At 39.2% G+C, this 25,238-nt stretch overlaps 1 protein-coding gene across 1 annotated transcript in view; it reads right to left on the bottom strand.

The window, feature by feature from the left end:
• Nucleotides 1–489: 489 nt before the first annotated feature.
• Nucleotides 490–25,238, bottom strand: part of KCNK1 (potassium two pore domain channel subfamily K member 1) — a 41,541-nt gene continuing 16,792 nt past the window's right edge. The window contains exons 2-3 of the mRNA XM_060243004.1: nucleotides 5,219–5,614; nucleotides 490–2,826 (exon numbers count right to left, since the gene is read on the bottom strand). Coding sequence (XP_060098987.1) covers nucleotides 2,567–2,826; nucleotides 5,219–5,614 — 656 coding nt within the window. The 3' untranslated portion in view covers nucleotides 490–2,566. The remainder of the gene's footprint in view (nucleotides 2,827–5,218; nucleotides 5,615–25,238) is intronic.

The raw sequence follows: 25,238 nt of genomic DNA, 5'->3' as shown, positions 1-25,238 counted from the left end.
CTGCTCTATCTCAGAGTTTCTCTGCATCTGTGGCACCACAACATAGATTCATAATACAGTTGGCCAGGCATGTAGGGCTATGCTGGAGGAGCAATACAGTCATGATCACAAGGCTGTAAAATGATCACTCTGAAGAAAAACTTGGGGGAGGGATATTTCTAATACCAGAACACAAACAAAACCTTCAGATGAAGCAACAGTAAAAGGAAGGTGAGATGTTGCTGGGCAACATAGGAACCAACGGTTACCAGAAGCATTTTCATTCCTCCCCCCACCCCCACTATATAATCAGACCATACAAACCATGATTCTGAGGGATGATCTGTGAACAGAAACTGATGGTCCTCTGCTGCTGATTAATTTAATAATTGTCAATTCCACAGATCTATTCAGCAGGAAAAGGATTCTGCAGCATGGAAGTGAATGTATAGCTATTTGCTGCTTTCAAATATCTCTGGATGTTGAACATTATAAAATGCACAAAAAAGGGAACTGGAACCACACTTTATTTAATTTTAAAAATCTAAAATGCTGTTTGGTAATATATAACACACTGTGGTGTTCAGCTTGTCTCTTCAGTTCTGTGCTTTGTTTGCAACTGAAAGCACTTTAAAAAATCTGACAATCACTACATTGTGATGCATATCATATACCTCAGACATTGTTGTACATTAAAATACACACATCATACCTGTTTTCAGGTACACCAACTGTTAACAAAACTTCAGTGAATAACAGAACTCTTTTTTCATGGTTCAGTACAGAACACAGCATTCAAATCACTGGCTAGACACATGAAAACAAGAATTTGAGAATTGCAGTTCTACAGACATATCCTTCCACATTCAGTCGGTCAAACTTTAAGTAATATTTTCCAATGTAACCATTTGAGCTATTTGTTCTCTTAAAACAGAAATCTGAGGAGACAGGGTTGCCAACTCTGGATTTGGACATTCCTGAAGAACTGGGAGTGTATCCTTGTAAAGGTGTGGTTTGGGAAAGGGAGGAACCACCTCAGCATGACATAATACCATAGAATCCTTCTTTCAAACCAGCCATTTTCTCCAGGGAGACTTATCTCTGGAGGTTGGCAACCCACAGAAATCTTCACAATTTCAAATTGTCAGTTTAAATTCTGGTGATCTTCAACATATGTACAATATATAAATATATTTATATATGTTTATGTACATGGTAGTTAAACATTCATTATAAATAGAACCAACTTATGCTGTACAAAAATAGTCACTTAGATGACAGCATGCAAATTATGGTATGCTTCAAATCAAATTTATAAAGCATCTGTCTTCTTAATATAAATTTCAACTCACATAGGTTTTAAAGCAGATTTAAGAAGAAAGTTCATTTTCCCAGTAAAGGTATAAAAACTATTAATAACACTAGGTACTAATTAAATTCATATACAGTGCTTTTAGGTGATAAGAGTTTCAAGTATGTTTGTCTTTCTTGTGAAAAATCTAAACAGTATTCGGCTTGTTTATAGCAACTATTCACCTTCTTTGAACAGATACGTATGACCATAATTCTGAGACCACTGAGGAATATTGGTGTGGGGGGGGATCATATCCTATAGGATAATGTTAGGGCCAAAGGATGTGTCTGTATGCAATGGAAGATGGCTTTCCCCTATGTTACCTACAGTGCTGTGTATGCTGGTGCTCATGGGTCCCTGATCCTGTATACACTGAAACCAGCTGCAACACACGCTTTTGCTAGGTTTTTAAGGCCAGAAGTAAAGCACCCAGTTTGATTTCCTGTGGGAAGCAGGATACAGAATTCTTGTTCAGTGCTGCCCACAGACTGGAATATACCTTCTAAGTGTGATGGGTATACAATGAATGTGTGCTCAACCCACTTGTCTCCATGCTTCAGACCGGCTTCGTTCTTACTGAGCCAGGCTTTGATGGTGTAGCTGAGCTCCTGAATCACAGTGAGGGAGGCTACCTAGAGCATCTGCCATGCAGTTTGCCAGCAGCTTCAGACTCTTTGGGGGTGGAAGAATAGGCATGGCATGCTGTGCAGAGACTGTTCATGAAAGAACTTCATTGAATGAGACAGACATAGCAAAGACTATTCCTGTTTTCCAGGCAGTGTTATGTACCATTCACACCCACACTACTGGGAAAGCAAGATGATTTTTTTTTAGACACATTATTCCGAACTCATAAGTTCCCATTCAAAACCAGAGTCTGGCCTTGGTGTCAAAATACTTCCACTTTGCCAAGGGGATGTTTTGTTTTTCAAGGGGGAGGACCTCAACAGGCTGTGAAAATGAGAACTCAACTGTTCTTCAAATCTAGCCTCATCTGTTTCTTTACACACCTTGAATTCAGAGGTTCCCAGCGGCATACTATGGTTCCACCAACATTCTCAGAATCTATCCAGCTAAAGAAAGCCTAATTGGCCCATACTTACTGAACTATTTCAAACAATTAACACTTAATAATATAGCATAGCCTTTCTGCCTCTATAAGTTTCACTAATAGTACTAGTTTTAACTGCAAGAACGTAAGTGCACTGTTGATATTGGAATGGAAGCCCTTGGTTAATTGTTTATAGAGCCATCACAGTTAAGTGCAGGCTGAGGACTCACAAAAGGTTCATTTACTTTCTGATCTTCTTTCATGGATGCTGCCTGGTCTGAAATTGAAGAGAAAGATAACTGATCATGTTCTACTATATGAACTTGATCCTCTTCCTTGTTCTTCTTCGTATAGAAAATTTTTCTAAATTTTTTGAGCTCATGAAGTTCACAGAAAGTCTCTAGAACAACCAGCATTGCAATGAGGCCCAGCAAGAGGTAACCTAAAAAGGAATGACAACAGTATTTGAAATATTAGTTGATAAAATATAAACTACAATACTATAAGTTTGCACCATTGTATAAGAAGCTGTACAGTTTGCGCTGAAAGCTATTTCTAAGTTTACTCATGCACATGGAGAAGGTGGCCGCCAAATATATTTTAGATGTAGCCCTGTAAATGGCACATCTACTGTGTAGGTAAATTTCAGCCATAAAGGACTTGTGTGCAGCCTTCATATTTCATTCATGTTTACTCATAATTTGCATCCTGTCCTTTTCCAACAAGGCAAGAAAGGTATTTTAACCACTCTGAGGCAGGATAGTCAGAATCTTCAACATGTCCAGTAACTCCGCTTGCTTTTAAGCTGACCAAAGATTTGAATCTGTCCTTAATTACTGTACTGCATTGGTTCAGTCTACAAGAGTACTGTAGTTCAGGACAGTCATTTGTTCTGCACACTTCTGGCATGATTCATCTACTGCACTATAAGATGCAAATGCTTACTGAAAAGGCTGCCTTACTGTGCAGGCTACAAAACACTGATTTTTTGTTTCAATAAAAACAGCTCAGGAAAGCTGTTGTTAATTTTTATTACATTTATCTTTCACCTTTGTTCCATCATTGAGCTCAAAGCAGTTTGCATAAAATTCCGAAAAATTTCAGCAAGGATGCTTTATCATGTGCCCTCTATCCTATGTTGGAATTTTGAATGAAGATGTACCGAGAAGGAACAGGCTCAACCCTCTCCATGATGCTCTGTTTTTTAAAAACCAGCTGCAGCTTTGCTACACACATTTGCATGTAATGTATCATCTGGCCCTTTATAAGAAGTCAGATGCTGTCAAAGAGAGCCAGGATCCTCTACTGCTGAGTGCTGCTAAATGCTGGAACTGTATGTGCTAGTGATGGTGGAGATGGAAGGTGCTTTTTTGCTATCTATGAGCATGGAGCATAGCAAGGGGGTTTACAAAGTGCTAGAAATACTCTCAACATATAGCTGTTTGTTTTGGGTGCTAGGGAATGCCAGCCTATGTATCGGTACAGGTAGGCAGGTACAGGAAAAGAAGTGTTCTATATATGTGGTGCCCCTGGCTAACGGTTAAACCTTAAGAAAGGCTATCTAGTTCAGTGTCCTGCTTCTCACAATGGGCAATCTGATGCCACTGGGAAACTCCTGGTTTTCTCTCAGCATCAGGTATTCCAGGGCACACTGCATTGAATATTCAGTTATCATGGCTAATAGCTGCTAGTAGAGGGATCTGTTTTCCAGTAATTCATATGGTCCTATTAAAATACATGTAAGCTAACAGTCACCAATACTGTTCCTAATTACACAGATATACTGTAAATCAAAGGTGCCAAACTCATTTGTTATGAGGGCCAGATCTGACATAAGTGAGACCTTGTCGGGCCAGGCCATGAGTGTCATAAAATTGTAATGCCAGGTAGCGGAGATAAACTTTATAAAGGACACAGACAAACATAATTAAAGATTTTTTTAAAACCTAAAATAAAATATGCTTACAGTATAAGCACTCCTGCAATATTGTGGTCAGTATCAAAGAAAGCTCTCCCTCCCTCTCCCTACTTCCTCCCTAAGAGAGGAGGCTCAGCCAATGGAGAAAATAGAGGTTTTGCTCTTAAGCTCCTGTGTGATTGAGAAATCTTGGTAAAGCAAGCTGTGATGCAGAAGGAAGCAACAGAGAGGGGAAAGGAAGCAGATTTGCTCATGGGCCTGATAGGAGCCCTCTGGGGGCCTGATTCAGCCCACAGGCCATACATTTGATACCAATCCTGTAGATTCATTTATACATTGATTGGATTAGCTATACGGAATGGCACATTGTCTTTGAAACATCTACTAAGGGTCTGGTCCAGAAATTACTAACTCCAGTAGTCTTTACTTGGCACGCAAATCTATAATATTTAGACATGATTACCAAAACAACTATGGTTTTGAAACACTGGTGAGGATCTTATAATAATCAATAATAATAGAAGACACTTCCATTAGTGGAACAGGACTTTCTTGCCTCCTACTTCCTCCTGCATCTCAAAATGATCCCTGAAATGCTGCTCCTTGGAAACAGAGGACTCTCAGAAATAGCACGAGGAGCAAATTGGAGGTTTGCAGCAAGAGGGAGGAATGGGTAAAAATCCCATTTACTGTCAGCAGAGGTTTCTGATGGAATCCCACCGATTACATTGAAATAAATACTAATTTCATGTTTTATACAAATTTAAGAGCAGTTACTTTCAATTTTAACATCCAAATTACTTTTGGATGTTTCTTTGTTACTATACGAACCAAGTGTTATAGAGACAGAAGAGCATATGACAGAGCTTTGAAAAATTCTCAGTATGTGTTATCAATATTGATATACTTTACTTACATGTAATTCCTATTTTGTATAGCTCTCTGAATTTCTGGTTGTATCCTTCTCCTGGAACATAGTCACCAAGACCAATGGTGCTCAGAGAAATGAAGCAAAAGTAAAAAGATTCCAGGAAGTTCCAGTCATCCTCAAGGACAGAAAATACTGCTGCTGGGATAAAGAAAAAGCACGAAACGGTAATGAAGCCCAGAATCACTGCATGGATGATGGCAACTATCTGCTTTGAGAAACCCCAGCGAATGTGGAAATATAACACAGGCCTCCGGGTGACGTACACTATAATGCGCTGCACCACTGCTGTCAGGAAAAGAAGCGTAAAGGGGATTCCAATGACAGAGTAGATTATACAGAAAGCCTTTCCTCCATCTGACAAAGGCACAGTGTGACCATAACCTGCAACAAGAAAAGAAGATGTGGGACTTAGAAAAAACATCCACACCAGGGAAATAAAATTCATATTAAAAATAGACACACCAGCTCTGACTCACAAAGGTTCATGCTGGAAAAAAATGCTGTTAGTCTTTAAGTGTCACTGGATTTCTGATTTGTTTTACACCAGAGAACAGCCTCTCAGTCTTCATCTTCTGCCACAGGGCAGAATTCAGTCAATAAAGACTGATTATATGATTTCATGGCATTTTAGGTGTGGATTTACCATACATCACTCACATCCATGGCCGGCACATAGTAGGTGAGGTAGACAGCCACCTGGGATGCCACCTTGCCTACAGGGCACCTCCCACCACTCAGCCGCTCTCAGCTTCCTGGGTCACAAACCCGGGAAGCTAAGAGTGACACACCAGTGTGCCAGTGTGTGTTCTCCTCCAAGCCTGGCTTCCCGGCCAGGCTCAGAGGAGAGCAGCCTTGAAGCAAGGCAGAGCAGCCTTGCTGCCCCTTTTGCTTGCCCAAGACACAGGCAGACAAAAGAGGTGGCATAGCCTTGTCCCCAGCTGCCTCCCCTGCAAGGGGAGACAGCCTCAAAGTGAGGCAGAGCAGCCCCGCCACCCCTTTCACCCGCCTGGGACCAGGCAGGCAAAAGAGGCGGTGCGACCTTGTTCCAAACCCCACAGGAGGGTTCGGACAGGGGCGCAGGCATGGCGGTGGCCTGGGACAGCAGAAACCCCAGCGCCACCCCTGCTCATGTTAACATCTAGATCATGTTTAATGGAATAAAAACAGACTGGCAGTTAAGATCTGCCTCCCAAGCCCTAGCTTCTGTGCCCTTGTCTTCAAGTGAGATGAATGGCAACTAGATAGAGACAAGAGACGTCTAATGGTGGCACTTTGCCTTTGGAATTCCACCCCTCCCCCCAGGCCCACATGGTACCTACTAAATGTGTTATATACATGTCTTTTTACCCAGTCTTGTAACTAAGGAGGTTTATCTCATTAGCTGTTTATGGTCTGTATCTGGTCTGATACATTTTATGGGTATTCTTATGTTGTTTTTATGTTCTTTGCTTATTTTGTTTTATTACTTTATTTTACAGTGTTTTTATTTGTAAGCCACCTGAAACAGGACTCTGGAGAGATGCCATAAAATTTACTAAACAAACAAATAAATAACAACATGAATAATTTTTTCAACATTTCCTTCAAACACTTGCATTGCTAGGAGAGACCAGGAAGAACCACACATACAACTTTTTTGAAGTTCCTCACACTGGCAAAGGGGAAGGCCACATCTGAAACTGAAACATAGTTTGAAAGTACTTCTTCATGCAATGCAAGACTAACCTAATGGAGTTTGCTGCCTCAAAATGTAATAATGGTTACTAATTTATGTATTTTTACAGCAGAACAGACATCATCATGGGGGCAGACTGAACAATGGCTAGATGAAATATCCATATTCAAAGAGAGAGAGCCTCTGACAATGTGACAGGAGGAGGCGAGTCCTGCCTAGAGTTCCTGCTTGTAGCTTCCTGGATGCATGTGGCTGGCCACTGTGAGAAACAAGAAGTTGGACTAGATAAATTGTAGGTCTGATTGAGCAGGGTATTTTATATTTTTCATATGGGTTTTACAATTCTGATCCCATCCAACTCTGCACCGCACACAAGTTCTTCACAGCTTTTACCTGTAGTTTTTCTGTTTTGTTGGGTTGTTCTGGAAAGCGATAAAAATCAGCATCACCACTGACTAATTTCAGCACTAGAAACTTTCTTTACTCTGCCAGTCAGCCAAGTATCAACTTCACTCATGAACACATTAAATCTAATCTATGGCATGTCTTAGGAAGGCCAATAATGAGATTGCTTAGTTCTGCTTTCTGTGGGTCAAAATAAAGTATGCTAAATTGTCTAAATCTTCTTGAGTTTAATAGTTTAGCACATTTTATTCTGCCCTACAAGGCTGACATTTCCTATCCAGCCTCCTTGAATTTTGGTAAAATAGCAATTTCTCTTCCTTTTTTTTTTTTGCAACACTCCAGTAAAGTGAGCAGACTGGACAGGAACTGCGATCTTGGAGTTGTCTGTAGTAGCCACTCCAGATCTAGACCCCAACAGGGACAATATTCTGTGGATGAAATCAGCTGAGCCATTAAGAAATAGCACCCACCCCTCATAAAATGCAGTTTTGGGGTTAGAGAACAACTGTTTTGGCCCACTCTTATAGAAGCATGAGACTTTCTTATACAAATAAGATGGGTGGGGTGGGGGGTTGAGTCTCTTTCTTTGAATACGTACAATTTTACCAAGTGAACACAAAGGGAAGAAAGAGGCAGGGCAATCCTAACATTGGCTGGGTCCAGACTGGCAATTTAAGCCAAGGGGCGGCTGGCAGGCTGATCTAAAAATCAAGTCCAAATATGCACATCTGCCACCTGCCCTGCTCCTGCATTCACCCTGTCCTCCAGCGTCTCTTACAAAGTGGTAGCAAATTCTTCTGTCTCATGCCATCTGTCTTTCCTGGCATCTGAACATGGTAGCATGTAAGTCAGGTGGACTGGCGGTGTGAACCCACTGATCTGCTCTAGGCACTCACCAGAATTCTTTTTTTAAAAACTGCCCTTGGCGCATGGGTGCATGGCCACTAAAAATGTAGGGAACAAAAGAAACTCAAACCACACTAAGGAGATGGTGTGCAACAACTGTCCGACTGCACTGAAGTGCCCCTCGTGTGAGATACAGGCATCCTGCACAGGAGCTTTTGTTCACTCTTTGTCTGCTCCAGTTTGGGGCGCCTCCAGTGTGCCCAAAGCTGCCAGTCTGTACCCGGCCATAGTATCTCACCTTCGCTAAGGCTCAAGAGGAAGCTAACAGAGAAAACCCATAAACCCTCCCCAATAAGGATTCCAGCCCCACTGAGAGAATGATGCCCTTAAGAGGAGATAAAATTCCAGTCTGAAAGGCAAAGGAAAAGAGATGCCAGGTCAAGCAACAAGAGAAGAGACACTAGAAATCCCAGCAGGCATTCCTGTCAACTTTCCCAACAACATAATGGGTAAAAGCACTATTGAGGGAAATGCGGGTTTCCAATCTAAATTCTGCAATGGGTGGGGATGAAGCCCAATCTTGGCAAGCTGCAATATTGGCAACAACAAAATAGGAAGAGGATACTCACAGTAGTAAGAGCTATCAGATTTGAGTATTCAGTTATACAAACAGTTCAGAATAAGTATTGAATATGAGCAAATAGACTTTGGTGAGTCTCTAGGGGAAAGAATTTCTGTCACTTTGCAGCAATGACCCAGAGAACTCTCTAATCTTTTCCTAGTAGATGTGCTTTAAGTATTTATTAAATGAAGGAAACATGATATTAACATTTGCAAGAAAGGCCAAAGAGTGACAACAGGCAAAGATCAAATTGTTTAGTATTTGATCATATGCCACAGTTGAAAAAGTATAAATGAAGATGTATTTTTAAAAGACCTTGACAAATGCGGTATTAAATCTTCTGTTATATGCATGTGTAATATCAGCCACAGTATCATATGTTCTCTTTTGCCCAAAACAGAAATGATTAAGGGAGGAGAATGATACTAGCTGTAGCTTTTCCTGCTCAGCTTGCATTATATATGAGCACAGCATGCAGTATCAACTCAGGATGAATTCTTACTCCATTGCAATTAGCAATGCAGTATGGAAGAATGCACAGTAGTTGTGGATAAGGAACTGGGAAGAAAGCAGTTATGAAGTTATTGTGACTCCAGCTATTCCTTTAAGTGTGCTGGATAAAAAGAATTAGATTCTGAAATCTAAATTGACTAATGGTGTTCTGTGCTTTACACTTACTCAGACAAACTTGTCCAGTATGCTACAATGTGTATGAGAAAAATGTCTGCCATTCACATTTAGTATTGTTCATTATAAATGTATGACTCAACACACACTGCAAAGCCCTCCTGCTGATTGATTCTTGCATCCATAATGAATTCCTAGGATGTTAGTCAGAATGTTCTTCTACATAGCAGGTCTGAGATTTGAAGGTGTAAAATGCCTATTTCCAGGGCTTTTTTTGTAGAAAAAGCCCAGCAGAAACTCATTTGCATGTTAAGCTACACACTCCTCACACCAAGCCAGCCAGAACTACATTCCTGGGCGTTCCTGCCCAGAAAAAAAGCACTGGAAACAAGGATTTTTATAAATTTTTCCCGTCCCTGCCCCCCCAAGTTGAAGCATTTGGATTTTTTTAATCATTAAAGCATAGTGTTTGATGGCCCTTTGGGACAGACACTGTGCCATGCCATTGCCCTCAACCCAAGCAGGAATGCAAATGTGACAACATGGATAGACATCACACCCTTTGAACCCTGGCCAAGCCAGCTGGAACCCTAGCCAAGCCAGCCAGAAATGCGTTCCTGCTCAAAAAAAGCCCTGCATATTTCAGAGTTCATGCAATGCTCCTGGAACATTGTTCTGAAGATGCCATATAGTCTTAGCTAAATAATCCTACATTTATGTAGGGTTGCCAACTTTTAAATCCTATCCTATCCCTGATCCTTTGATTAACCTAACAACACAAATTAAATTTAGCAAAATTTGTTTGGTTTCCACATTTTCTGGGACTACTACAAAATGTATTGCCTGTCAAAAACAAAGTACTCCCCATAAACTCTGGATTCCCCCCCTTAAACCTGGACTTGGAAAACAATGAAACAGGCCCTTTACTCACAAACTGAATCTAATTCCTTCAGTACAGTATTTATCATAACAAAAATAAATTTATTTGGTTTACTCCCTAAAAGCATGGATATATTAACACTTGAGAATATAAATAAACAGTCAAAAACTATTAACCTTTATTAAAGCTCTTTCTGGGCATCAGAATTGCAAAATTATTGCAAATAGTAATATAGGATCTTTCAAATATAGTAATTTTTAACTTGCCTATGCAATATTACAAATCAAATCTAGGCAAAGGGAATAATTTCTGCTCAATAAAAACTAATCAGACAGGAAGGCAAAAACAAAGACTTTGAGAAGAACCTTGAGGGATTCAGAAAAACTCCCAATTTACTCTTTCATTGATTTATCTGCCTGCTAGGTAAGAAACAATTTTAAAAAGCTGAATCAGGGTGAGGCTCCTATTAACAAACTATTCCAGTTGGCAGCAGCTACCTGGCACAGCTAAATCAATAAATAGTAGTTAACTACAACCACATTTACAAGAAATACAAAAGTGCTCTTGGGTGGGTTTGGAAAGAATCAGAGCTGGTGCAGCACTGAGACTGAAAAAAGCTAGGAAGTCTCCAGTTTGAATCTTGTCTCTGCTATTAATTCATTAGAACAAAGCCATGGGCTTGGATCTACTCTAGCATTTCTGCATGTGCCCACGGAGTGAGATTTTGCAACTACTCCCCCCCTCCCCCGGCCTCCAAGGCAGCCAGAAATGCACACCAAAATGTTGCTACTGGAGAAAAGGGGAAACCCATTTATTTCTATCCCACCTATCTTCCATCCTGGAAGCTTACTGTATCATCATATGCTGCCATTCTCCCTAGTATGAGAATCCAAGACAAGTAACAACAAATAAAACAAAGACAAATACTGCCCGCTTTAAATATCCAATATTCCACATTGACAAGATTCTTTTGAAGAAATGAACTTTGAAATGGTATTTAGAGACAAGGAGCAAGGGTGTCTTCCTGACATTCTTGGGAAGGCTATTCCACCCTGTAAAGAAATGCACACAATTTTTAAGCCAACTGCCTGTTTGCACAAAAGAATGGAAAAGAACAGGTATGAGGAATGGAAGCTGCCACATGGGTTTGTGTAAAAAGACAGTCTTTCAAGTACAACAAAATAATAGATATTTAATGCTCTGAGTCAGTGGTCTGCAATTTTTTCACAACTATAACAAAACATTCAAAACAAGAGATCAATAAACAGCCATCTTCTTTATCACTTCTTTATCACTAAAACAGCTGAAGAAAAACGGCTATCATATAATCAGCTATTAAAAATACAAAGTGGAAAAACAGAACTGAAAACTGCTGAAGAACTGAGTTACAAATATGACTGGTTTCAAATGCAACAAATAAAAAGTTTGGTGGAGAATGATATTAAAACTGAAGGAATAAGGAAAGAACAAACAGAAATGGAAAGAGTTCTGCTCGGAGATAATGAGAAATTAATTTCAAAAGTATACAAATTACTTTTACAATGGTCTTCAGAAGATGAAGTAGTAAAATCTCAAATGATAAAATGGGCAATTAATGTAAATAAAGAAATAAAGATGGAATCTTGGGAATATTTGTGGAAGAATTCTATGAAACTCGCAACATGTCAAAGTATTAAAGAAAACTGTTTTAAGATGATGTATAGATGGTATATGACTCCAAAAAAAATAGCAAAGATGAACAACAAGATGCCGGACAGGTGTTGGAAATGTAAAAAGCATGAAGGTTCTTTCTACCATATGTGGTGGACTTGTGAAAGAGCCAAAATGTTTTGGCAAATGATTCAGCAAGAGATTTCTAAGATTTTGGGATATGAATTCAATAAAGTTGCAGAGACTTTTCTGCTGGGATTACAAATGGAAAAATTTCCAAAAGAAGATAGAACTTTAATATGGTACTTGCTCTCAGCTGCTAGGACATTGTTTGCGCAGCTGTGGAAGCAAGAAAAAATACCAGAGAAATGGGATTGGATTATAAAAGTTATGTCATGGAGTGAAATGGACAAATTAACAAGAAAATTAAGAGACTATGATTTGGAGCTCTTTAAGTTGGAGTGGAAGAAGTTCAGAAGATACGTAGAAAAAGAATGCAAAATAAAAGGACATTGGACAATATTTGATAATGATTAAGTTTTTAAAATAAGAATATAACTTTTGGTTTTTTAATAGCTAAGGGTACCTTTAATATTTGTTTCTTTTAAGTAAATAACACTGGCGGGGGTCATGTAACGGGGGGAGGGGTGGGGGAAAAGTAAGATATGGGGTAGAAATTTTTTTCTTTTTTTAAGTTTTTATAAGATGTAGCTATACCGGTAGTTTTGCTACCATATGTTACTAATAAAATTGTTTATCAGGAACAAACAGCCATCTTAAGTCTACTTGTGTAATAAAAATTATACAACTTAACATTTCTAATAATGGACATGTTGATGAGTAATCCTTAAAGTTTCTGCAGCCCAAACACTGGTTGCTGCATGTCTTTTATTATGAAGTGGCACATAGAGGATTTCACAATAAGTACAAATACACGCAGGAGCACCCTGCACAATTGTCTTATTGCATTGGAATAAATATGTGCACAGCCTGTACTTGGATTACTACAGCCATTCACATCCAGGGCTTTTTTTGAGATGGGATGTGCAGGAAAGCAGTTCTGGCTGGCTTAACGTCAGGGGTATGTGGCCTAATACTCAAATGAGTTCCTGCTGGACTTTTTCTACAAAGCCCAGCCTCCCCAGTGGATCAATCTAGGTAATGCCCCCTGCTTGGTGGTAGAGGATGCCAAGAGCCACTCTGGGCTTGGAGTAGTTCCTACGTACTGTTGCCACAGGTGGGTGGTGGGGCCTGGAGCTGCAGCGCAGGGGGCAACATCGAGGTGTGCAGCCTAATATGCAAATGAGTTCCTGCTGGGCTTTTTCTACAAAAAAAGCCCTGTTCACATCTATTATTTTCTTCCTTATAAATCATCACCTTTAGTCCTTTAAAAATCTTTTCCTGCCATTTTCTTCACATACTAGCTATTCTACCATCCACCTCCCTTTCCAATATACTTTAAGATTTCATTTGCTGTTTAAAACAGCCATATTGGTTCTGTACTGAGTCACACTGCAGACCCCTACAATGAATACTTAGAAGTGCTACATAAATGCTCATTATTCTTATTGTACAGTATTTTTATTACCTCCAAACAACTTTAAAATTATATGACAAACTCTTTGCCACCCTGGCCTGAGATATAACACTTAAAAGCAAATACATTAAAAAAGGTTTTTTCCTTCCAATTCAAAAATCAGCTGTAAAGGAGAAGTATGAGACAGATCTAGATGATGGCAATGATTTACAATGTATAACAAGAAGGCCCTGCTCTTAGTGAGGCTTTCTACAAGGTACAAAATAACACTGATATGTTACACTGAAGCTGTTAATTAGCAATGTTTAATTTTCTCCACCTACTTTAGTATCATTTACAAAAGTGCATCCATATTGAAAGCTTATCCTAATTAATCCAAGTGCTTGAAAAATAATGTTTATTCCTAGCTCACTGTGGCGATTGCCAGCTGCGAAGGCTGCTACTGCTGAATGAAGCACCTGCGCAGGATGGTGACTCAGCCTGAGAAGAACAAATGTGTCAGGTACAATTTGTCCAGAGCAGGCTTCTAACCCTGGTATATGGCATCTGTCAGCAACCCACAAGCAGCATGATTTGGTCAACTGCTTGACAGTAATACATTGCCATCTACTGCTGTGTTTAATAAATCAGGTACCTAACTAAGTTAGGAATTCATTACACAGTTGTGGCAAATAACCAAAATATTCTGTAATATTTTCGTTATTCACTCTTCATGGCACTGAAATCAACCAAAGCTGCTGCTGGACAACAATGACAAAGTATTTTAAAATCAAAATTCAGAATGAAAATAAAAATAAAAATAAAAGAAAGATTGCAACCCAGTTTCACTGAGTGACTGCTGTTTAGTGACTCCAGCCATGCAAGGTATACAAAAATGCACCAGGAGTTAGCATAGCAACCATAGAACATTCATTCTTTCTTTGGCATCCAATAATTTGGGCTCACCCCCTCCCTGTACACAGGTTATAAATATATGGTAGTTATTTGGTACCTTGTGGGGAGAAGTACAGATCCAGAAGAGAATCATCAAGTGAATTAGATGGAAACAAGTGGGAGGCCCTCAGGACTTGAGTGTGTGTGTGGGGGGGGGGGGGGGTGAGAATACTCCCCTGCACTGCAACTCCAGGCTCCACCACTCACCTGTGGCAACAACAACAGTACCTGGGAGCCACTCCAAGCCCAGAGTGGCTCCTGGCATCCTCTACCACCATGACCAGCCCCACAGGCTGTGCTGGAGTCCTCCACCAAGCAGCCAAGCAGGGAGCATTTCCTAGACTACTCCACTGGGTTGGTTGGGCCTGGAGCTTCTCCTGGTGTCCTCTATCAGTTGAGCCTGGAGTCAACACAGGTGGTGGTGACTGCTGCCGTCTGCTCAACTGGTAAGTGCAGGGCCGTAGCAAGGATTTAAAAAGTCAGGGGGTACCCTTTCCCATGCACTGTGAGGCTTGCCACTTTTCAGAAGCTATTTGGAGTAGGGGCAAAAGCTGGAGGCTCTGAAAGTGGCCAAGTCTAGGCAGCCAACCCTAAAACTTTGGAGTCAAGAAGGGACTGCACCTGGTGTGCAAGCAGGGGGGTTTCCTTCTACCTCTCTATCCCTCACCCCAGCACTTTGCAGCCAGCAGATCCATCCACCCCCCCCCCACCCCTGGCCCATTCCATGCAGCTTGATCCACCTCCCTCCTCTCTGCCTGTTGCTTTTGCTGCTGCAGTACACTGTGCCCTGCTCAGCTCTCCCAGCTCCAGCTACCTCTGATAACACTTTGCCAGCTCAGCCATGGCAAAAAGAAAAAGAGTTGGCTGCATCCTGGAGGGCCCTCTGGGAGTTGGGTGGGAGGGCTCTGCCTGGATGTCAGGTGGTAGTGCCCCACAGGCCCCCCTGTGGCTACAGGCCTGCCTCAGTGTATTTTTTAAAAAAACTTCTTGGATTTTTTAGCAAACCCCAAGTTTACAGAAAAATATGTTTAGCATCAGTGCAGTCCCAATCTGCAGATTTAAGTATCTGCAGACTGTGGCTGCATGTCACTATTAGATATATAGATAAGTCAAAACTCTCTTTTTACCTCCTTACAGGAGAAGTACTATTCAAAGGAGCTGGTTTCTAACACAAAAACAGCAAAGTAAATTCTCCCCTCACCCAAACACACTCAATGGCTGTGATTAAAATCAGGGGCCCATGATTTTTTTTTAATGTCAAGAACTATATCTATGCAGTCCTGAATAATTAGGACCTAAATAAGCCTATTGACTTAAATTCTAAGCCTACTGATTTAAATTGCTCTGAAGGGTGGCTAAGTTTGTGGTTGACACTAAGTGACTAAGTTTGGGGATGGCACGGGTTGATCAGGATGGTGAGAACCAGGGAAGATTGTGAGGTGCTCCAGAGGGGTCTGTTGAGGCTGCGCAAGTAGACATCCACATGGCAAATGTGGGTCAACGTGGGCAAGTGCAAAGTTATAAACATTGGAACCAAAAATCCTAACTATAAATACACATGATGGGGTCTGAACTGTTGGTAATTGACCAGGAGAGAGACCTTGGTTAAAGTGGTTAGGGCTTTCTAGCTTGCAGAAATGCTGATTGAGGAGTGAAAAGAAAGAGGCTTACAAAATTATGCATGGGATAGAGAAGGTAGAGAAAGAAACACTCTTCTTTTCTTACAAAACAAGAACTTGTAGGCACTCAACGAAATGAATGAGCAGTAAACTTAGAACAGATAAAAGGAAGTATTTCTTCACCCAAAGAGTAATTAACATGTGGGATTCACTGCCACAGGAAGTGGTGACAGCTGCAAGCATAGACAGCTTCAAGAGGGAATTGGATAAACATAGAGCAGAGGACCATCAGTGGCTATAAATCACAATGTATAGATGGAACACTATGTCTGGGGCAGTTATGCTCTGTATTATTGGTGCTTGGTGGGCAACAGTGGGAGGGCTCCTGGAGTTCTGGTCCCACTGGTAGACCTCCTCATAGCATCTGGGTTTTGGCCCCTGTGTTACACAGAATGATGGACTGGACCACTGGCTTGATCTAACATAGCTTCTCTTACGTTCTTAAGGGTCTAACTGATGGTTCCTGGCCCTAAAGATATCTTTCCAGCTGTCCTCAATTAGAGCTGGGTCTGGCCTGGTAGAACTCTCTACCTGGTGACATCTGCACTCTGCGGGACCTTGCTCAGTTCCACAGGGCATATAAAAAAGAGATGTTTTGCCAGGTCTATGGTTAAGGACAGCAGTGGCCCACACTGTGGCTTTCATCATGGTCTCCTCCATGACCAGTCTCTGATTCACTTGAGGGAAGTGGGATGGGCTAGAACTTTATAATGTCTTCTCCAAATTTTGGCTATAGCCTCTAAAAACTATTAAGTTTCATATTAGGATGTCTGTATTGAACACTGGGCCATAAAATTTCTTCAATGGAATTAGGGAAGAAATATAAATCCTCAATATATTTCCAATCAGTCCTATATGAGTCTCGGTATTGTTTTACTACATTGGTTAGAATGATGGATTCATAGTGCAATTTAATATCTGAAACAGCTAACCCACCTGATTTGAATGGACATCGCATGGATCGAAATCCAATACGAGGTTTGTCAAAACACCAAATAAAAGTCTTTTTGCCATTTAGCCAAAAGTTCATTTGGTAAAAAAATAGGGATTGCTCTCATGTAAAAGATCAACTTTGGTAAAATAAATGTCTTAACAATATCTATCCATTCCAATAATGAAAAGAATTTCTTATTCCATTGACTCAGAAGGTCATTTATCAGTTTTGTAACTGATGAATGATTAGCAGATATCAAGTCTTTGAAGTGTAATGAAATATTTACTCCTAGATATCTCCAAGTTGAACCTATCCATGAGAAATTGTAATGGGATTTGATATAGGAAATGGACTGGGAAGACAAATTAATATGATATAAAGAGAATTTTGAACGATTAAGAACATAAGAGAAGCCATGTTGGATCAGGCCAATTGTCCATCCAGTCAAATACTCTGTGTCACACAGTGGCCAAAAAAACCAAGCGGCCAAAAAACCAGTGGGGCTAGAAGCCCTCCCACTTTGCTCCCCCAAGCACCAAGAATACAGAACATTATTGCCCCAGACAGAGTTCCATCTATACCTTGTGGCTAATAGCCACTGATGGACCTCTGCTCCATATGCTTATCCAACCCCCTATTGAAGCTGGCTATGCTTGTAGCCGCCACCACCTCCTGTGGCAGTGAATTCCACATGTTAATCATCCTTTCGGTGAAGAAGTACTTCCTTTTATCAGTTCTAACCTGACTGCTCATCAATTTCATTAAATGTTCATGAGTTCTCATACTGTGAGAAAGGGAGAAAAGTACTTCTTTCCGTTTTCAAAAAGTTTTATTAGTTTCAGAAAAAGACATGGATGGGGAATGGGAAAATAAAAAGCACAATATATTCTGGTATTATTTTGCATAAAAATACTTTCAAAAAGCTTAATTCTACAATATTTTCTTTACATAAATTGTGCCCTATTATTTTGTCTCAACTGTACAGAATCCATTTTAAAATTTGATAGTATACACCTTTTCTTAAAATTATCTAGTAATTTTGACAATTTGAGCAAAGGTAAATTTTATAATATAAAATACAGGAAGAAAGAAGGAAAAAATAAGTTCACATCAGAGAATCTTAAAAGTCTTGGTTATCTAACCAGGCATAAAATTTCATCCAATATTTTCTTGCTTCTTTAGATTTCCCAGCCAACAGCTGGGATAAGAAGTCCAACTCTGCTGTCTCCAGAACTTTTCCCACCAAGTCCATTTTCGTGGGGATTTCCTGAGATTTCCATCTCTGCGCCAAAAGGATCCTAGCTGCTGTATTAAAGTGCGCCAACAAGTGTCTCATTTCTTTGGAATAGTCCTCAGGAAATATAGTCAATAAAAATAGTTCTGGTTTGAAATGAATCTGTGTCTTCATGATCTTCTGTAGCATTTCATGCACCATTTTCCAATAGCCTTTCACAATTCCACATGTCCACCACATACGATAAAAGGAACCAATCTGCTTAGTACATTTCCAACACTTGTTGGACATATTGGTATAAATCTTACACAGTTTCTGTGGAGTCAGGTACCATCTATAAAGCATCTTATATAGATTTTCTTTGAAAGTTACTGACCTAGTTAATTTAACATTAAGCTTCCACAGTCTCTCTCAGTCTTCTAACGCAATATTGTAACCAACGTTTTTTGCCCATTGAAGCATACAGTCCTTTACAACTTCATCTTGTGTCTTCATTTGAAGTAGATATGCATATAATTTGAAGATTAACTTTTCTTGTGGGCCCAGCATAATTTTGTCAAATACATATTGTTCTGTATTAAAACCTGTCACCTTGTCTTTGGCATATCTAGATTCAATTTGCATTCTCAACCACCAATTCATTTTGATATCCACATTTTCCAGTTCTTCTTTGGTTTTCAATTTATTGTGTTTTCCCAACAAGTTGTCATACCTATAATTCTGATTTAGTTTTAGAAGGTTTGGATGAGTAAATGCTTCTACTGGAAAAACCCATCTTGGAATTTTTTGATAAATTCTATTCTTTAGCCATGACCATGTATGATATAAGGATTTTCAAAACCAGTGATTCTTAAAATAGGAGTGGCCTTCAAGTCTTTGATACCACAAATATGCATGCCACCCCGTAGTCAAATCATGTCCTTCTAATAGTAGTTGTCTCTTGTCATTCAGAAGTATCCAGTCTCTTATCCATAAAAGTGCAGATGCTTTATAGTATAACTGCCAATCTGGCAGACCCATGTCTGCTCTTAATTTAGAATCCTGCAATGTCTTTAGTTTAATTCTAGGTTTTTTGCCTTGCCACACATATTTGGCAATCATCCTGTTCAGTTCTTGAAAAAATCCACTATTTAAAAATATTGGAATGGTTTGAAACAGGAATAGTAATCTTGGTAGAATATTCATCTTTATTAGGGCTACTCTTCCCATTAAAGATAAGTTCAAATCGTGCCATTTTTCCAAGTCTTTTTTAATTTCTTTGAGTAGTTTATCATAGTTATCTGCTTTTAGATTGCTGCATTTATTTGAAATAACAACGCCTAAATATTTAATTTTTTTTTCATACAAAAATCCTGATTTTTGCTGGAAGGATTGAATTTGTTCCATAGTCATATTCTTTGTCAAAATTGTTTTATAATAATTAATCTTTAACCCTGCATGATGGCCAAATTGTTTAATCTTGTTTATAAGACAGTCAATTGAATCCATTGGTTGTTCTAATATAAAGACTAAATCATCAGCAAAGGCTCTGAGTTTATATTGTTCATCTTTTATCACAGTTCCCTTTATATTTGCATCTTCCCTTATTTGATTATTCAACATCTCTAAAGATAAGATGAAAAGTAGAGGTGACAATGAACAGCCTTGTCTTGTGCCTTTTTGAATCTTAATAACATCTGCTGGTTCGCCTTTCACTGTCACCCTTGCACTTTGTGAAGAATATATTGCTTCAACTACTCTCAAAAAATTTTCACAACACTCCATGCCTTTCAATTGTTGTAACATAAAGTACCAACGAACATTATCAAAGGCCTTCTCAGCATCTAGACAAATTAAAGCCAATTGCTTCTCTAGATGATGTTCCAAAATATTACAAACTGTTCTGACACTGTCTTTCAAATATCTTTTAGGAAGAAATCCTGCTTGATCATAGTGTATTATAGATTGTAAAACTTTCTTCAAACGTTGTGCCAATATTGCAGCAAAAAAATTATAATCCACATTTAAAAGGGAAATTGGACGATAATTTTTAATGTCTTTCAAATCATTATTTTCTTTTGGGATCAAGAATATTGTAGCTTCTTGCCATGAAGCTGGTATTTGACCTTCCTCTTGAATCTTTTCAATAAAATGCTTAAGTGGTAATGTAATGTAATGTAATGTAAAATTTTATTTATACCGAGTAAAGACTCTTCATAAGCTTTGTAAAATTCTGCAGGTAATCCATCTGGACCCGAAGTTCTGCCATTCTTTTGAGATGCCATTGTGTCTCCAAGTTCCCTCATTGTTATTGGTTCATTTAAAGTTTTTTGTTGTAAATTTGTTAAGATTATTTTGGTTGATATATTCTTCTAAATCTATTTTATGAACTTGCTTATCTTCAAATAATTTTTTATAGAACTGTTCCACAATTTGACATATTTCCTGCTTTTGAGCTTTCTCTTTATTGTTCTCATCTTTCAGTGTCGTAATTATTCTTTTGGCCTTTTCTTTTCTCATCCTACAAGGCAACCACCTTTGAGGCTTGTTGGCATGTTCAAAAATTTTTTGTCTAGCATACCTCAATTTAATCTCCATCTCCTCCATAAGAATCAAGTTCAATTTGTGTTGCATTTCTTTCCCCTTTTTTGAACAGAATATACATGATTCTAGACTCTTGCAGTTGGAAGTAGACAGAGCTGCCTACATGTTGAGGTTTCAAAATATATCAGAAGAGAAAACTGAAAATTTACAGATGACTTTTCAGAGGATGGAAGAAGAGTTTGATCAAGTCAGATGGGTGCCATCAAGTTATACAAGACAAAACAAATTACCTAGTGAAGTTCATTTGAGACTTACAAGAAAGGACAAAAGGTGACATTTTGAAGCAAGTAAGAGACAGACCTGTAATTTCCTGGATCTCCTCTGGAACCCTTTTTAAAGATGGGGGTGACATTTGCTACCTTCCAGTCCTCAGGAACGGAGGTAGATTTCAATGAAAGATTACAGATTTTTGTTAGAAGATCCACAAGTTCAACTTTGAGTTCTTTCGGAACTCTCGGATGTATGCCATCCGGACCCAGTGACTTGTTAGTTTTTAATTTGTCTATCAGTTGTAGGACCTCCTCTTTTGTCACCTCAATCTGACTCAGGTCTTTCAACACCCCTTCCAAAATTAGTGGTTCTGGGGCGGGCAAAAAGTTCTCATCTTCCACAGTGAAGACGGGGGCAAAAAATTCATTCAGCTTCTCAGCCATTTCCCTATCCTCCTTCAGTAATCCTTTTACCCCATGGTCATCCAAGGGCCCCACTGCCTCCCTGGCTGGTTTCCTACTAACATATTTGAAGAAATTTTTATTGTTGGTCTTTATGTTTTTTGCAATATGCTCCTCATAGTCCCTTTTTGCCTGCCTGATTACAGTCTTGCATTTGATTTGCCACAGCCTGTGTTCCCTTTTACTAATCTCACTTGGACTGGTTTTCTACTGCTTAAAGGAGTCCTTCTTACCTTTTACAGCTTCCATTACTTTGTTTGTTAACCGTGCAGGCCTTTTCTTATGCCTGTTTGTGCCTTTCCTAACTTGTATGTATTTTATCTGAGCTTCTAGGATTAGTTTTAAATAGTTTCCAAGCTTCCCCAAGGGTTTTGACCGTATTTACCTTTCCTTTCAGTTTCCTTCTAGCATTTGCATACAAACATCTATAATTTCCCAGGCTCTAATTTCCCTAGCTAGGCCCGCCACCTTCCTCCTGTCGCCTCGAGACTCTGGCAGACAGTTCATACTGTTTGTCACCATCACAGTGGACAACTCTGATCTGTTACCCAGTAGAAAAATAGCAGCCAACCCTTCATCTCTTTGAGACGAGTCCTCCCGAACCAGAGACATTTCATCTCCTGTCGGCTTTCCCCCAAGATTTAGTTTAAAAACTGCTCTGCCACCTTTTTGATTTTAAGCGCCAGCAGCCTGGTTCCATCCAGGGACAAGTGGAGACCGTCTCTTTTGTACAGCTCCCACTTGTTCCAGAAAGCATCCCAGTGCCTAACAAACTTAAACCCTTCCTCCTTACACCATCGTCTCATCCACACAATGAGACTTCTAATTTGTGCCTGTCTCTCCTGCCCTGCACGTGGAACAGGTAGCACTTCTGAGAAGGCTACCTTGGAGGTCCTGGCCTTAAGTCTCCCACCCCAGCAGCCTAAATTTTTCCTCCAGGACCTCACAACTGCATTTCCCCACATCGTTGGTGCCAACATGCACCACGACCACAGGCTCCTCCCCAGCACTGTCTATCAGCCTATCTACTACACGCAGCAGGCAGGCAAGTCACCATACCGTCAGTACGCAGTTTCGCCACCCAGCTATCTCCTTGCCTAAGGATCAAATCACCAACTACCAAAACCCCCTCTCTCCCCCTGCCCAGGGATGGTTCCTTGGCGCGAAAGGATTCCCGCTCACCAACTGAAGAAGAGGTCCCTTCTGAGGGCGCATTCCCCTTATCCTCAGCACGGTGCCCTGTTCCCTCTCGACCCTCATGCTCTCTGGCAGCAACGGGGCTGTTACGTTCAGAGCGGGGCTCATCTAATACGCCCCTGAGAGTCTTCCCCAAGTGTCCCTGCAACTCTTTTTCCATATGGAAGATTTCAAAATTAAACAGGCTAATTGATATACTTTCAAAAGGCTCACTGCTGCCTAAAATTGATTTGGAAGCTTGCAGTAATGTTACACTTCCATAGTATCAATACTTTCAACTGTGCCATTTTGTAGTATCAATACTTTCAACTGTGCCATTTTGTAGAACACTCTCTCCCAAAACTCAGAACACACAAAGGCCTCACTGCATTTTAATTGCTTATTAAAAATTCCCACCCTACATATGAAAAATATATTTCTGTGCTTTACAAATTATTATCACTTTACCGTGATCAGTTTTCTTATACTTCTTCATGGCAGAAAGATTGCACTAATCCCCTCTCTGCTCAAGACTGGAGACATATTTGGAATTCCTTCACATTCAAATCCCCTAGCATCACCATTCGCACCCAGTTTTTCAAAACCCTGGAGCGTTGGTATCTTACTCCGCAGAAATTACACAAAATGTTCAATTCCCCCTTTGCTGGAGAGGTTGTAATGAAACTGGCACATACAAACATTGTTGGGGGTCCTGTTCTTATGTTCAAGATTTCTGGAAATTAATCATTACTCAAATTCATGATATTACTCATGTACAAGTTCCTCTCCAAATGGAAGCCCCACTTTTGAATCATTGGCATATTAATAACTCAACTAAAATGGAGCTAATAGAAACTCTGTGCAGCAGCTAGGCAGTTCTGGCAAGATATTGGAAAACTAATACAAAACCTATTCTCCTTGACTGGCTCCTGAAGGTATAGGAGTACTGTATTATGGATAAATTATTAGATTCTCTGACCCAAGGTGAAACAGATCCTTATACCTCAAAAATTATGTCCATTTGGTTTTCGTTCCTTGAATTTCTAGCTCATAAACCAGAATTTTCATCAATTCTTGAAGCTATCAACATTATTTAAAATTCTATAGGCGAAGCTTTGAAGTTCCCAGGCATCTTATTTTTTCTGAATATTTTGATCCTATGTCTATGTATTTGTCTTTAATCCCTGATTATTTCTAATTGTATTTGACTTATTTATGTATGCATATATGTATTCCTATTTCTTTCAATAAATAAATAATTTAATTTTGGCTCATTTAAAAAAAAAGAATTGAGAGGAGTAATAGATTACAATATCTCCAAACATCTATTCTCTATTTTTTTTTTAAAACCAGTTAATTTATTGTGAGCTCCAGAATGGCCCAGATTAGGTTTAGCCTGTACAGATTTATCCAAACGTTTATCTATAATCATGTTGAAGTCAGAACCCAAAATTACCAGCCCATCTTGGAAAGCTACAAGTTTTTGTAAAACTTCGGTAATGAATCCTAATTGCCCTGAATTAGGTACATAAACAGAAGCCAGAGTTATTTGGGTTCCATTCAAGAAATCTTTTAAAAATAAATACCTGCCATGTGGGTCTTGAATATATGCATGACACTGAAATCTGGTTCTCCTGGAAAAAAAAATGGCCACACCCCGTGCATGAGATTAGTCGCAAACATTTGAGGAAACCTATTAGACTAAAAAAGCATATTGATGTTGTTTTTCAAATGGATGTCCTGCAAGAAAACTACATCTGCTGCCTGATTTGTTAGATAAGAATGAATTCGTCTTGTTTTAATTCTATTATTTACTCCCCCACAATTAAGAGTAATAAAGTTAATTAAAGCCACCATTAAAATTAAGTTATTAAAAAGTGATAAAAACCCTATAAAAACATTTCATAAATATCATTAAAAATACTGGTTAAAAAGGTTAAAAAATTTTGCACCAAGTTAATAAAAGGCAACAATTTTAAAGTGATTATGATCCATGAATTCCTGTACATCCTAAAATTTGATTTGTTCAAAATTAAATTAATGAAATATCTATTTTTGATAAACCTAAAACATTTAGTGTGAACAAGTGAAAAATTCCTATAGTAGTACCAATCAACATTTGACCTCAAAGAGAAAGCCCCATTTAAATTAGAGAATTGCCTCTCTATTTTAAAAAATGCCCTAAGTAAGAAAAATAGCAATATAAACTAACACCAATCCTCATATGCATGGAATGTACTACAAAGTCAGGAAAAAACTAAAACCGCAAGTACACTTTGTATCCAAACATATTTATACCTAGGAATTGCAACACTGTAAGATAAAGAAGTCTGGAGATCTAAAACCACAGTAATGTATCCAACAAAAAGAACTACGCTACTGTTACTGCCAAAGTATACCACACAGACTAAGACTGAAAAATAGCTACAACATAATAAGTATCTAAAAGGTTGCCAAAATACATTCCTTAATAATAGAAGAAAGGGATCTAGAAATCTGTAATTCATTTTGTAAGAAAAAAAAAAGAGAAGCTGTTTACTAATATAAACATCC

This window comes from Heteronotia binoei, chromosome 1 (assembly GCF_032191835.1).
Source record: "Heteronotia binoei isolate CCM8104 ecotype False Entrance Well chromosome 1, APGP_CSIRO_Hbin_v1, whole genome shotgun sequence".
Classification (NCBI taxonomy): Eukaryota; Metazoa; Chordata; class Lepidosauria; order Squamata; family Gekkonidae; genus Heteronotia; species Heteronotia binoei.
This window is presented reverse-complemented; position numbering and strand designations above follow the sequence as displayed.